At 45.5% G+C, this 13717-nt stretch overlaps 1 protein-coding gene across 1 annotated transcript in view; it reads left to right on the top strand.

Annotated features, from left to right (window-relative positions):
* Window positions 1–13717, top strand: part of LRMDA (leucine rich melanocyte differentiation associated) — a 693055-nt gene that overhangs the window by 592378 nt on the left and 86960 nt on the right. The window contains exon 3 of the mRNA XM_057530603.1: window positions 13098–13226. Within this exon, the coding sequence (XP_057386586.1) occupies window positions 13098–13226 (129 nt within the window). The remainder of the gene's footprint in view (window positions 1–13097; window positions 13227–13717) is intronic.

Below are 13717 nucleotides of genomic sequence, written 5' to 3'. Positions count from 1 at the left end.
CATAAAGATGAAAGATGTAATGAAATCAAATTTTTTCCCTCTGCTGACTTGATGAGCACAGTGAATGCAAAAGCCGATGGTTAACGTCCACTCTGGATATTTGTAATTCTCAGCCCTTCTGGTCTCTCCAAATTGCTCTCCTCTTTCTTCTGCCATTTTGTTGTTGTTCTTCTGTTTAAAATTAATTTTATTAAAACAAGTCAAATGAAAACCACTCCTGTCCAGGGCATCTCAAGGTCCATTCATTATGGCTTCTTATCTTGGCAGGCGATCGACATGGAAAGGCAGCTCAGCCATTATGCACATACAAAGCCCATCACTTCCCTACCAATGGCCAATCCATCAAACATTTATCTTTTGCCCTCTGAGCACTGTGTCACTTTGCCTGTCACTCCCTAGTCTAGGATGCCTTGAAAGATGAAAAAACGCAGGGGTGGAAGGGTGGTATTTTTTTCTTCCCCAACTTTTCCCTCCCCAGATAGTCCTTGTTAATCAGATTTCATACTTGAGACTTGAAACTCTCCCTGCACCCCTGCCCTTCAAACCCCTTTTCTGGCTGTAGGAAGGTTGGAGATGGCCTGCCACATTCATGCTGAACTTTTTAATGAATGATGGCATAATGAAGGACATAATAAAACTTTGGTTTAGCTTGGGGGTTTTTCTCCTGCAACCTACTTTAGAGCAGAGAATGTTACAAAGGGAAGAGATGTCTGAAGTAATTGAATCCAGCCTCCCAATTTACAAAAAACTATGGGGCAAGGATATGACTGAAGCATGGCAGGAAAGTAGTCACCAAGGCAGGACGGGGATCAGGGTCCCTGGTCATTCTTCAGACAGAGGTTCTGCCAAGCTGCTCTGTTGCCAGATGATTCTGGATAAGTGTTAGTATCTCTTGGAAAGCTTTGGCTCCTTGCTTCCTTTTCTTTGGTCACTAATTACCTCTATAGAAAATACACACATTATTGTTTGCCAAACGGTCTTTCAAATATCAGCAATCCTTATATTTATCTAGGTTTGTTTACACATACTTTATCCCATGTCTTCCCCATTCCAATATATGCAAACTATACAGGTCAGGGATTTTCTTGCCCCTGTGATGGATTAGAAAATTAAACCTGAGGGGTGTTCTTTTTCCAAAGTCTTACAGCACATCTAGGAAAACAGAACTCCTGTCCCCTAATTTAGCGGTCTTACTTTGTGTGTCTTCTTACTATGTTTTGTGTTTGGCTTCACTGAGTTGACAAGATCAGAACACCACGTGCCTTGGAAAACCACCACCAGCACATTCTGCCCCCAAGGGCAGCGATCAGATAACCAGAGAGGCAGACAAGGAAGAAAGAAGCTTCGTTTAGTCCCAGGAAAGTCCCTTGTTCATCACCGTACATCTACAGGCATTGTCTCTCTCCTCTTTGTCCCTAGCACTGTCACTTCCGTTAGGTGTTGGTCCTCAGGGCCCAGAATGTGCCATTATATGAAATGGAGCCCAAACCTGACACAGTTGTTCTTTGAAAGGTTTTGCAAATCACAGAGCAAGGGCTGCTTTGGAAGAAGGAAAATGGCTCTAGTAGCAAGCGACTTTTGGAGGTTACCATATCTCCCAGGGCTTTCTTTCCTGAAGGGAGATATAAAGCTATCCTGTAGTCTGGGACAGAAAACATGTTTTCACCTTTTTCAGCCAACTGGGACCTCACAGAATCAGCACTTGGCACGTTTTTGCTGGTTTTCCTGGCCCGATTCCATTCCAGAGGGCCCTGCCCATGGGGAGCTGGTCTTTGGGCAAGTATTTGATGAGGGCCCCTCTGGGTCTCTAGGGCCTGGAGGTCCAGCCATGTAAATGTCTCCTTTTCTGGTTGGTTTGCAATGAGTAGACACCATCTGTTGAATTAGAAATTCCCTTTGCGGAGGGTGGTGAAAGCCGCATGTGGAAGAGACACTGTTATCTTTCAAGCACACAGTTCATGAGGTTGAAGAGCTGTGTTCTTGGCCCAACATATGTTTGCCCAATGGCCATGGGAGCCTCCCCTACCGGGCGCTGGATTCCGTCCCATGGCGACGTGCACACATACCGCGGCTGCAGCACACCATGTCCGCGCCCTTACATCTCCCCAGTAAAGAAAACCTCCATTTATAGAACCCGCCAAACAAACTCACTCTTTAGACTCTTAAAAACAAACAAGAACCCGAGGCCACAGGCTCCATGCGTGCATGTGTGGTTTTGTAAAATCTCAAGCCGTGAATCAAAATAATTTTAGAGACGTAGTCAAAACCCAGAACCAAGCCCTGTCACCAGGGTGGGAGAAATGTAAGAAAGATGGGCTGAGAGGAGAGGAGAGCCAGATGGGCAGAGTGATGGGAACAAGACGTGGGGACATCTGACATGTTCATAGGGAGGGTACGGGTACCTCGTTCCTCACTTCTGTGTTTAGGGACTCACTTGCTGTAATAACTTCAGGACAAACGTAGGAGGATGGGCCTAAAAGGTGACCACTAAAGCCCTCATTACTTTTCTCTCAACATCTAGAGCCCATCTTGCCCATACTGCTTAATATATGCTGTCCTATATGATTTCTCCTCCTTTCAAGTTTAACTTCTTTCTCTCTTCCCATAGATGATAAACCCACTGGGAGCGGGTGCCACGAACTGTGCATCTTTCGTATCCCCAGATGGAGGTGCTCGTTGAGAACCTGACATACTGGAAGTGGATGTCACAGACAGGCTTTCTGGTTCTCAATACGCTTTTAGGAATGTCCATTACTGGAGTGCCAGAATCAAATTCTCTCTTCTTCTCATGTTCTTTCACCCCCACCTTTGGCATAAAGTGCAAGTAGAGGCTCAAAAGATGAGAATTCAACTGGACTGAGGCTTGTCTGCTCAAGCCCATCTCCTCTTTGAAGTTCTCCCTGAGCCAGCCCTCCCCACCCAAAGTAGTGCTTGTCATCCCAATCTAACCCACTACCCTGCGTTCTATGGCAACTGCTTTCTTGTCTGTATCTACTACTTAACAGTAGGGGACTATGCCTCAGCCATCTCTGTAGCCCCAGAGTTTAGCAGAGTGCTAGGCACCGAGTTGGCGCTCACTACACTTTTGTAAATGAATGAATAAGCTATAGAGGTACATGCCGAGGGGACCGTTAGCTGGTAAATTTCAACCCAGCCCTACCTAATGAATACTTAACCTCATGAGAACCACATTAAAAAAACTATAAGAACTCGTTCTTCAGGGGATTGTTCTAGGAGGGCTAGGACGGGGGTAGAGATCGAAAGGAAAAAGAATCTGAAGACCATCTAGGTTGATCATTACAGTTGAGGACCTATAATGAATGAATTACAAAGAGATATACTGTGTTTTGGTAAAGAGTGTGGCAATGGTGAATTTCCACTTCTAGACCTCCACTAGAAATTATTTAGAGGTAGTTTATCACGGTTTAGTTGAGGGAACACTGCTCTGTATGTCCAAAAGTTCTAGACACGTCTTGGTTACTATGTATGGTTTCAGTCAAGCCACTTTACCTCTCTGAGCATTGGTCACCTTCTGTGACGTGGAGAATGGAACACCCTAAAATCCCCCTAGGACTCAAAGTCTGCACGTCTAGGAAAGACTGTGATGCATGCAGGCAATGCTGTGGCTCTGACATCTGGTTTATTGGCTGTAAGAGGCTGTAAGCGTGTTGACATGTGCCTTTTTAATTATGGGGATGTCCCCCTAGTTAGGGAAGCGTTAAAGAGACCTTGCACAATCCCAGCTAGAAGATCAGAATAAGGCACAGAGTTGAGTGTGATGGGGAATGACAGAGCTAGAGCTCTCTGCTGCCCTCTTTCCACCAGGCTGGGTCAGAAGGGACCCTTCTGGCAGGGAAGAAGTGGCTCTTGGCAGTCCTTGTGAACTGTGGTTATAGCAGAAGGAGCACCGGTCAGAGAAGCACAGAATCTGGATAGAATCTTAGTGGTCACTGAATCTCATCTTCTGTATGCAGAAATTCCCTGTGAACATCCTTTATGATTCCCAGTCTCTGATCAAATTCATATAATGACTCATAAGGTAGCTCAATCCTTTGGCAAACAGCTCTCTATTTTTAGAAGTTTGTAAAACATTGATTCAAGACCTCTCCTCCCAAATTACATCATTTTCTCAAATCAAAAAATTTGTTTTTGATTCTGCCTTCTGGCATGCCATAGACTCACTACTTTGAAACAACTAAGCCTCCTCTCTTCCTGGTTAGGTCATCTTGACGGTCTCAGTCACCGTTCCTCACACCCTTCCAAAGCAGCTGGTTGTTCTGGTCATGCGGTGTTTCCGAATGCTGATGCTCCTTGGAGTCTGGCACCGAGAATTGAAACAAAGCTCCCAGCAGAGTTACTGAGGGGCCAGTAGTGTGGACCGGGATCAGATTAGCTTCTGTGGTGGCAGCCCCACTCTGGAGATTCGTACTAACTAAGCCCTCTTTATCTAAGCCTCCTCCATCTTCTGTTTGGGAAATGGTTTTGTTTTATTTAAAAGTAATATTTACTGCAGTTTGTCCTGATTATAAAATACTTACTCATGATAGAAAATCTAATAACTAGTGAAAACTGTAAAAGAGAAGGAAAAAAATCCTATAAACTCGTTACTTAAGGGTTAGTGGTGTATATCTGGGCTCTGTCTACCTATCCATCCATCCATCCATCTACAGCTAGATATGTGGATATATATGTATGCATCAATGTGTATTTGTGTGTACAGAATTGTCATAAAGTCCCAATGTACAAGATTGTGTATTAACAGCAGTTTGTAAACTAGAAACAACTAACAAAGACTAGTGACTCTTGGGACTTCCCTGGTAGCGCAGTGGTTAAGAATCCACCTCCAATGCAGGGGACACGGGTTCAATCCCTGGTCCAAGAAGATCCCACATGCCGTGGAGCAACTAAGCCCTTGCGCCACAACTACTGAAGCTTGCGCACCTAGAGTGCATGCTCCTCGACAAGAGAAGCCACCACAATGAGAAGCCTGCGCGCCGCAACGAACAGTAGCCCCTGCTCGCCACAACTAGAGAAAGCCCGTGCATAGCAACAAAGACCCAACACAGCCAAAAATAAATAAAATAAATTTATTTAAAAAAAAGACTGATGACTCTTAACCATCAACATGGAAGACATAGTACAGATGAAAATTTGTGTAGAGAATGGAGGGGAGCACATGGATGACTTCTAATTTCCATGCATGAGATCTTTGTGTATTACCTGTATTATAACTTAATTTAGGTGCTTAAATAGATAATGTGACAGTTTTACTGGATCCATAGATATCTGCCTTTAATATCATTTTAAATTGCTGCACGGGGCCTTCCCTGGTGGCGCAATGGTTAAGAATCTGCCTGCCAATGCAGGGGACAGGGGTTCGAGCCTTGGTCCAGGAAAATCCCACATGCTGTGGAGCAACTAAGCCCGTGCGCCACAACTACTGAGCCTGTGCTCTAGAGCCCGCGAGCTACAACTGCCCGCTTACCAAAACCACTGAAGCCTGTGCACCTAGAGCCCACGCCCCACAAGAAGAGAAGCCACCTCAATGAGAAGCCCATGCACCACAACGAAGAGTAGCCCCTCCTCGCTGCAACTAGAGAAAGCCCGCGCACAACAACGAAGACCCAACACTGCCAAAAATAAATAAATAAATTAATTAATTAATTAAGAAAAATAAGTTGATGCATGGTGTTTCATCATACAGATATTTTGAGCTTTATTTAATAATTCCTCGATCATTGTGCATTTAGGCTTGTTTACAGTGTTATTATAAATAATGCTGTAGTGAACATACCTAAATCATATAGACTTCTTTGATATTTGCTGAAAAATTCTTGGAATTACTGGATGAAGAGGTGATAATTTTTAAGGCTTTAGTATAAATTGACATCCAGAAAGGTTATAACAGTTTCACTCTCCCATTAGTGTTACCTTGAACTTTTGACAAGACTGTGTTAAGAGTTAAGAAAACAGTGCATTTGCTAGTAAGGTGAAAATATCTTGTCTAATTTGAATATTTTGGATTCCCAATGAAGCTGAAATTTCACCCCACATTTTCATTATTGACCATTTGCATTCCTTGTGTATTTTCTCTCCATGTCTTTTGATCATTTTTATCCTAGGGCTTTCAGCTTTTCCTTAATGATTTTCAAACACTCTTTTCATATTAAGGATGTTAAACCTTATGCTGTCGGAGAGATTGTAAACGTCTTCCCCAATTTTCATTTGCCTTTTAATGTTTTAATTAAATGGGTATTTTGGGGTAGTTGAACTCTAAATCTGTATTTAGGTCTTTACATTAGACGTTGAAAAATGTCATCTTGTTGGGCTGAAACAATGGGTTGATTCTAGCAGGATCATTTTGGTTCCTACTGCATCCTTTTAAATATCTTTCTAGGTGCTGGCCTCCATAAATGTGATAAACCTGTCCTTAACCAAGTCATTGGCAAAACATCAGGACCAAAGTCCCCAGAACCTTGCCCCAGAGCAAGCTGAGCCATTAATTAGTATTCTTCAGGTATATTTTCAAACCAGTTATGACTCTACCTAAAGTGGTCATTTTCTAGTCCACTTTTTGCTTTTCTGCCACAAGGATATCATTAGAATTAGTAGAATTCTTTTCAAAGACATTGTGAAATGGGGATACAGTATACATCTTTATTCCTAGTCAGCCGTTCGCATTAATAGCTAGCCTCACAGAACTTGTCCTTAATGCACAGAAACTGCCTGTTTGAGGAGCTATGCTATATTAAATTGATATATATATATATATATATATATATATATATATATATATATATATCCATCCATCCTACCTTATTATACAAAGGATTTGAGCTAGCTTATTAGAATTAGTAAAACAAAAAACAATATATAGATAGTCTATAAAATATTTATAAGCCTTGACAGTGAAGTTAGAAAGCAGATATAGAGACCATGGGGTACTGCCTTTTTACAGTTGGGTCACAATTTAGTTCTGAGCTTCCTGGCAGCAAAAGTGAAAAGGGTTACATGATCACATACATGATTTATTTTGTCCTATAATATAGGACAAGAAAATAATAGTTCCTCAGAGCTACAGTCTGACTAGAATTCCATGTAGGTAAGTTTATGAACTTATCAATCTAAAGTTTATAGAATTTTACCTCCCTTTTCAAAAACTGGAAATGCAGGCACTCATTTCTGGGCTCCTAGCTCCTTGCTCATTCTCCATAATTCTTGAGGGATCATATTTAACATTTCGTTTTGTTTTGTTTTACTTTTATTAAGTATGGTGCATGATGGCTTTGGACTTGATCCCACATAGAGTTAACAAACACCTAGCTAACTACCTTAGATTTTTGACTGGTCTTGGGTTCAGATCTCTTATGCCGTTTTTGAATTTTATTCTCTGAAGATCAGGGATCATCCATCCTGACGGGGCTCAATAGGGCTTTGAAAGTGACTTTGACAAATTCCATGTGATACACTGTCACATGGTGTCACTATACACTGTCTTACATAGCCTAGAGCCTTTTCCACATTCTCCTAATTTTTAAAGATACATTCATCCTCTATTGATATACTTACCATATAGACAGTTGATTTATATTATTATTTGTACATATACCCCTGGTTATGTGACCTGAATGACAGAAAAATATGTAGAAAATACATAGTGCCAACTGTACATATAACATTATGTATAGTGACATACTATAGTATATACTATCTATAGTAATATACTATATATTATGTACTATCTATAGTTATATATATATCCATTTAAATAGTATATAAAAAATGTTTTATGGCAGAAAGAAAGGATTCCGCTCATGGGTTAGATGAGCAGCCTTTCTAAAAATGTCTGTGCCACTGGGCCATTTTCTGGGACGGGAGCAGTCATATCACAATTTTCCTATTCTCATAGTTCTTCCTTTATACCCCATGTGTAGCTCTGTGCTGTCTGTCCTGTACTTGTAGCTTTGGTCTTGGCCTCTGTTGTAAGTCTGTGCGTAGACATTCACCAAGAACCTGCTGTGTGCCAGACACTGTACTTGGCATGGTGGGGAGGAGTAAAGTGTACAAGTTGCTATTTCTGCTCTCAAGTGCAATGTTTCAATTATTTAACAGTTGCACTGACCAGTCAGAAAGATCTTGGCTGAAGCAGGGTCCTTGAAGGCCCCGTGTGATCAGGCTGAAAGGGGCATTAACCACTTAGTTGCTGAACTGTGGAAAGGTCTGGGAGCTCTGGGGAGTGGCCAGGGTAACAGGGTGGGACACCCAGGGTACTCAGAGCTGCAATTTTTTTTACCAATTGGTAAGGAATTACTGAAATAGTTTAGTAACCAATACTGGTATACAGGCGCAGACTTGCCGAATGTCACTTCTGCCTATTCTCAGTCACTTGGCCTTGGGGTAAAGAGAGAGGAGGCACTCTGGCCCCTGAAAGAATGCAGATTGAGGGATTGCCCTCCTAGCCCTTGGCTGGTCACCCCGAGGCCTGCTCTTTGTCCTGCCCTTGCCATGCTATTGGCAGCTTTTTTCTCAGCAACTCACAGGCTCCTGGCTAATCAGTAGTCAGTTGGCTAAAAGGCATTGAGCCCTTACTGTGCATTTGACAACTTTCTAGGTATTTCGGAGGTTGCACTGAGATCCCTTTTTGTTGGGAGCTGGGCAGACAGGAGTCATGCAGAAAGACCATTACACAGCAGGCAGTGGCTGGCCTGAGCAGGTCTGCAGAACTAGCCAGTGTGGCAGACATCAGATATATGGGTTGGGTCCTCTGGGATTTCCACGGCCTCTCCATTTTCTCAGTTAAAAATATGTATATGGATATTTAGGTAGATATCACAGTGGGAGTAGATAAAGACCTTAGTAGAAATCTTCTTTTCTTAATCGGTTCTGGATTTGAGGCAACTCTGGTTCCACAAAGGGATACTTTTCTTTCTCAGGGTCTGTGGTTAACTGTCTCCCCGTTCCCTGCCCATCTCATGTCAGGCAAAATTATCATCCCCGCTACAGGCTGGGAGCTGAGGGCAGAGAGGTCTAGTTCTGACCATAGCCTGTACCCCAGGAAAGAGATGGGCAGTTCTTGAACCGGGAGTTCTGGATGTGTCTTCTGATGGTTTTCCTGGCTGGTTTTTTGCTGGGGAAGGGGGAGCTACATTTGAATACCTCTTCTGCCCAAACCTCCCAGCCCTGCTCTGGTCCAGGCCCTTCTCCTTCCCTGTTCTGACAACTTTTGGGGAAAGGATGGAGACCACTGAGTGTGCGCCCACCCAGGAGCAGAAGGGATCGGGGTTCCAGGAGGCCCTGCTGCCCTGCCTGAGGTCCCTCCCTCTGTGAGGCTCACAGCACTGGCCTGACTTGCAGAGGGCAAGGGGCCTGTTTAGCGCCACTGTTTTTGTAAGCTAATGAAGGCAGAGTGGGAGCCACAGGCAATGATGCTGGGATATTAACTCTGACAGGAAGCTTGATCATAATTATCTTAACGAGGATAGGGTTAATTACAGTGGAAACTTAAAAGTTCTCTCTGTTTGAATCCACTGGAGCTGAATGCATTGTGATGTTCTGTCATTTTGATGTGACTTTGGAAAAGGCACTGGGACTCTCCCGGCAGCCGCAGCGGCTCCTGGGGGAGCCCAGCCGGAGCCCTGCGAACGAGGTAACCAAGATGGTACCTGTGGGTGACATAATGGGCAGCTTTCCCGCTGGTGGAGCGGAGGCCGGCAGCCTGCAGGGCACTTTGGAGGTGCTGATTAGGTTTCCAGAGCAAACCACCTGCCACAGATCGGACCGCACACCAGGTCTCCCTGCCTGCCCTTGACATCTCCTTGCTGGGCCGGGAAGACCTCTCTCCAGCTGGCTGTGCCTTGCCCTCTCTGTCCAGCCCCTGTCCGTGGCACTCAGGCCTGCCTGGCCTTCCCAGCCCACCCCTCAGGCATTTGTAGCCACAGCCAAGCAAGCTGGTGGGTGACCCTGGAGTGACACTCACTTCCTCCACCAGGGCTCTTGGGTCTGGGGTGCTGTCCACGCACAGGGTTATAGGGGAGAAATTCCAGTCCTGCCATCTTTTTCTTGTAGCTGCCATAGCTGTCCCTTGAACAGCATAGATCTGTGTGGACGCTTAAAGCCTTTTCTGCCTTGTCATTTAATTTAATAGCACACATCTCTTTGCAGGCATCTTGTATTTAGGGGTATGAGCTCACAGATTGACCCACATAATTTCTTTCCCCGTCTTCCTTCCGGGAAAGCAGCAACAACAACAATAGCAATAACACAAAAGTAAACTTTTTTTAAAAGTAAAAACTAAAAGCACCTTCCAAGCATCTGTTTATTGCCTTCCACATGCCAGCCAAGCTCCAGAAATCCTGTTCCCCTCCAGTTGTATCCTTCATTATGCTCTCTGCCTCCTGCCCCTCCAATCCCTCAGCTCTGAATTTAGCTGATTAAATCACCAAGTGCACACCCCAGTGATGACATGAAGACAGGGATTTATTAATTAGCAATCCCCCTACCCCCCGTAACCTGCCTTTTAACTGAGCAGCTAACAATATGACATGGCGAAAAGGATCTCGAACCAGACAGGTGACAGGGGATTTGAGGCTGAGCTTCCCAAGTGCTCCCTGAAGTCTCCCTCCTGTTTTGAGCTCTGCCCCAGAGCCCACCCTGGAGGGAAAAGCATCTCTGGGGGCACTGCTTCTAGTGTTCCCGGCTTTGTCCTCACCACGTGGTGTCATTTTGTCTTATGCCTCCCCTGAAGCACTCTTGGAAGGGAGCTTTCTTCTGCTTGCCAGTTGCCAACCCTTTGCTGATTCTCATGATAAAAGTATTATATTTGGATAACGTAACTCCGGGACAACGTGTATTTGGATGCCGCCTTTGACCAGAGCCCAGCTGATGTTTGTGCACAAAGGACCGATTAGCCATCCATTAGGTGCCCTGATGGGGAGGTGGCCACGACTCCCCTTGAGGTAAACGGGGGCTAGTCCTGAACACTTTGGGATCAGCACTCAGTAACCCCCAAGGGGGAAGGGACTTCAAGAAAGCGTGAAGTTTCTGTGCAGAAGCCACACTTACTACACACCTTTGCACATCTCCTCCTCTGCCCACCCCCTGCATCCTGAACCCCCCCCCCCACCACATCCCTGACCAAAGGTCAGGGCTTCCAGAAAAATCAATGAGGAAGGAGAAGAAAGAAACCAGTATTTGCTAATAGGTTGTTAGTCCTCTCCCACATATTCCCTGTAAGATCCTGTGAGCTGGGACAACATAGAAGAAGGGAACTCAAGGGGGTTGTTGAGATGCCCAAATTCAGGCTGCAAGTAAATGATGGCACAGGCACTCCTGACTGTACGTGTATAAATGTTGTTTTGCCTTCCTGAAACATGAGGAAGGAGAGAGAGGAGGAGGAGGAAATGGAACTTGGTGACCCTGTTGACCCTTGACCCCAAGTGTATGCGGTATTGCCCCCCTGCTGTGGCCGGGAAGACCTCTCTCCAGACATAGTAGTGTCAGTTACGGGACTAGACGTGGTCTGGGTGCTGGGCCGTGGCTGGGACCACCTGGAGGTCTGGGGCAGGAGTGGGGCTGCTGGTGGAGCTCTGGGCCCAGTGGAGTCTGGGGGTTGAATTGCTTCTTCACCAGGCATCTTTCACCGCCTCTTGATCTCGGAGTCCTATTGACACAGGTCCCACAAGGGAGAGATGGATGTATTCAGAAAGGTCTGGTGCTCGAGTTCACACTCACGCCACACATACAGGCACTGAACAATCACATCACATGTACCAGCATTGCACACGCAAGCAGGAGGGTCTGTGATGGCAGGGCCATCAGTAAGTGCATAAATAGCGTAGACAACATCTCCCCGATTCGTTACATTTTATAGAACAGGCAGGCAGCCCTGTGCGAGTCCACCCTCTGGTCAGCGTCGTAGCTCAGCTGTCAGCCTGTGCAGGCTCAGCACAGCTCTTGGGTCTGGCAGGTGAACGAGCTGGGAGCATGTGGCCGTGTGAGTCTCTCCACCGGGCAGCTTTCTGTAATTACCATCTGCGTGCACCGGGCAGGCACATGCGCACAGCTGCCCCTCGCTGCCTGCACCCCCAGCAGCCCTGTGCCCCTAACCTTAAGAGTTAACTTTCAGCTACATCTATTAACAGGGCTGTTTCCCCCCCCCCACCCCCCGATACTTTTTTTTCTCTGAGCCGGGTACTTAATTCTTTCCGATGCCTGTTTCTTTACCGCCCCGACATTTCCATTGCTGCATTCGGCACTTTTTTTCAAAAAAATGAAGTGAGAAATCCACTTTCCATAAATTAAAACAGTAAACGTCAAGTCAGGAGCCTTGAGGCAGAAATTCCCTCAACCCCTTCCTTACCTCCCCTCCCCCCGCCAAACAAAAACAAAACCAAAAAGAAATCATGAAAGAAAAAGAAACAGCCACTCAGACTGGAGTGATTCCGTGCTTCCGCAGATATCTCGCCTTTTGAGACAGCCACAGGGACACTGGGCAGAAGCAAATTAAGTGATTAGTAAAGAAAAAAAGCAGAGGGGAGAAAAAGTCAAAGGCGGTGAATGCAGAGAAAGGAAGCCTTCCTTGCCTTTTCCTAGGACTGCGTAGAGGAGAACTGCTAAGAAATGATACTTGAAGTTATATTTATTATTGTAAGAGGGGTATGATATTTCTGGGCAGGAATGATGGATGACAACTTAAATTTGTGTCCAGGGAATGAAGGTGAACTGTGACAGAGTTATTTATCTTGGGAATGGAGGTTAGGGTCAGCTGAGGCTGGGTGCCTGAAGGCACAAGACATTGACAAATTTATCCTGCAGGCCGTATCTGAAGCCCTTTGTTTTGGATCCTGGCTACTCACTAAGTGACCCTCATCCTTCATGTTGGCAATGCGTGAAGGATGCGGTGAGTGCCAGCGGCCCCTTCTCCCCCGCCGCCCCCGCCCCGGCTCCCGCTACTAATTCTTGTCATTCACTTTGCTGACAGGCACCAAGCCCAAACTATTCCCAGTCCTGAAAGGGAAGGTTAAAATATTTATTTCGGCTCATAATGGCCTCCCTGATTTAGTGCAGGATCATTTTTCCTGTTGCCTTTGTCATTGCAGGTCACTGGAAGGACTGAGCGCGTTCGGGAGCCTGGAGGAACTCATCTTGGACAACAATCTGCTCGGGGATGACCTCGTGTTGCCAGGGTTACCCAGGCTCCACACCTTAACCCTCAACAAGAACCAAATATCCTTGTCTCTGCCGCCACCCACACTCCCCGCCCGGCCCCGCAGTGGTCCCCTCCCGCAGGCCACTCCCCACCCCCGCCCCCCACAAATACCTGCGAAATGTCAAATGAGGTTTATGTGTCAGCTAAATTAAAGCAGGTGAAATACAGTCCGTGGGCAGACAAAGCGTTCTGTCTCCTGGCACTCGAGACACTTCGGAGTAATTTATTACAGGTCATTCATAAGTGAAATGCACCATTATATCTTCCTGTTGCTCCATTTTAGTGTAGAGATCTAAGTTATGGCTGTAAAGAAATCTTTTTAATAGATAAAAATAGAGAAAGAAAATAATGTCACTGCTGCCAAGAAGGCAAAGCCGGGTTCTGTTTGCTTAGGCTTGTGTGGGAGGGCGACCTCTGGTGGGAAGCAGCTGGTAGTACCGCCAAGCAACCTTGGCCTTCAGGGAGGTTTCTGGAAGGCTTTGGCGCAGGCTTGGGGAATGCTTTTGGCCA

Source organism: Balaenoptera acutorostrata, chromosome 16, assembly GCF_949987535.1.
Source record: "Balaenoptera acutorostrata chromosome 16, mBalAcu1.1, whole genome shotgun sequence".
In the NCBI taxonomy this organism is placed as follows: domain Eukaryota; kingdom Metazoa; phylum Chordata; class Mammalia; order Artiodactyla; family Balaenopteridae; genus Balaenoptera; species Balaenoptera acutorostrata.
This window is presented reverse-complemented; position numbering and strand designations above follow the sequence as displayed.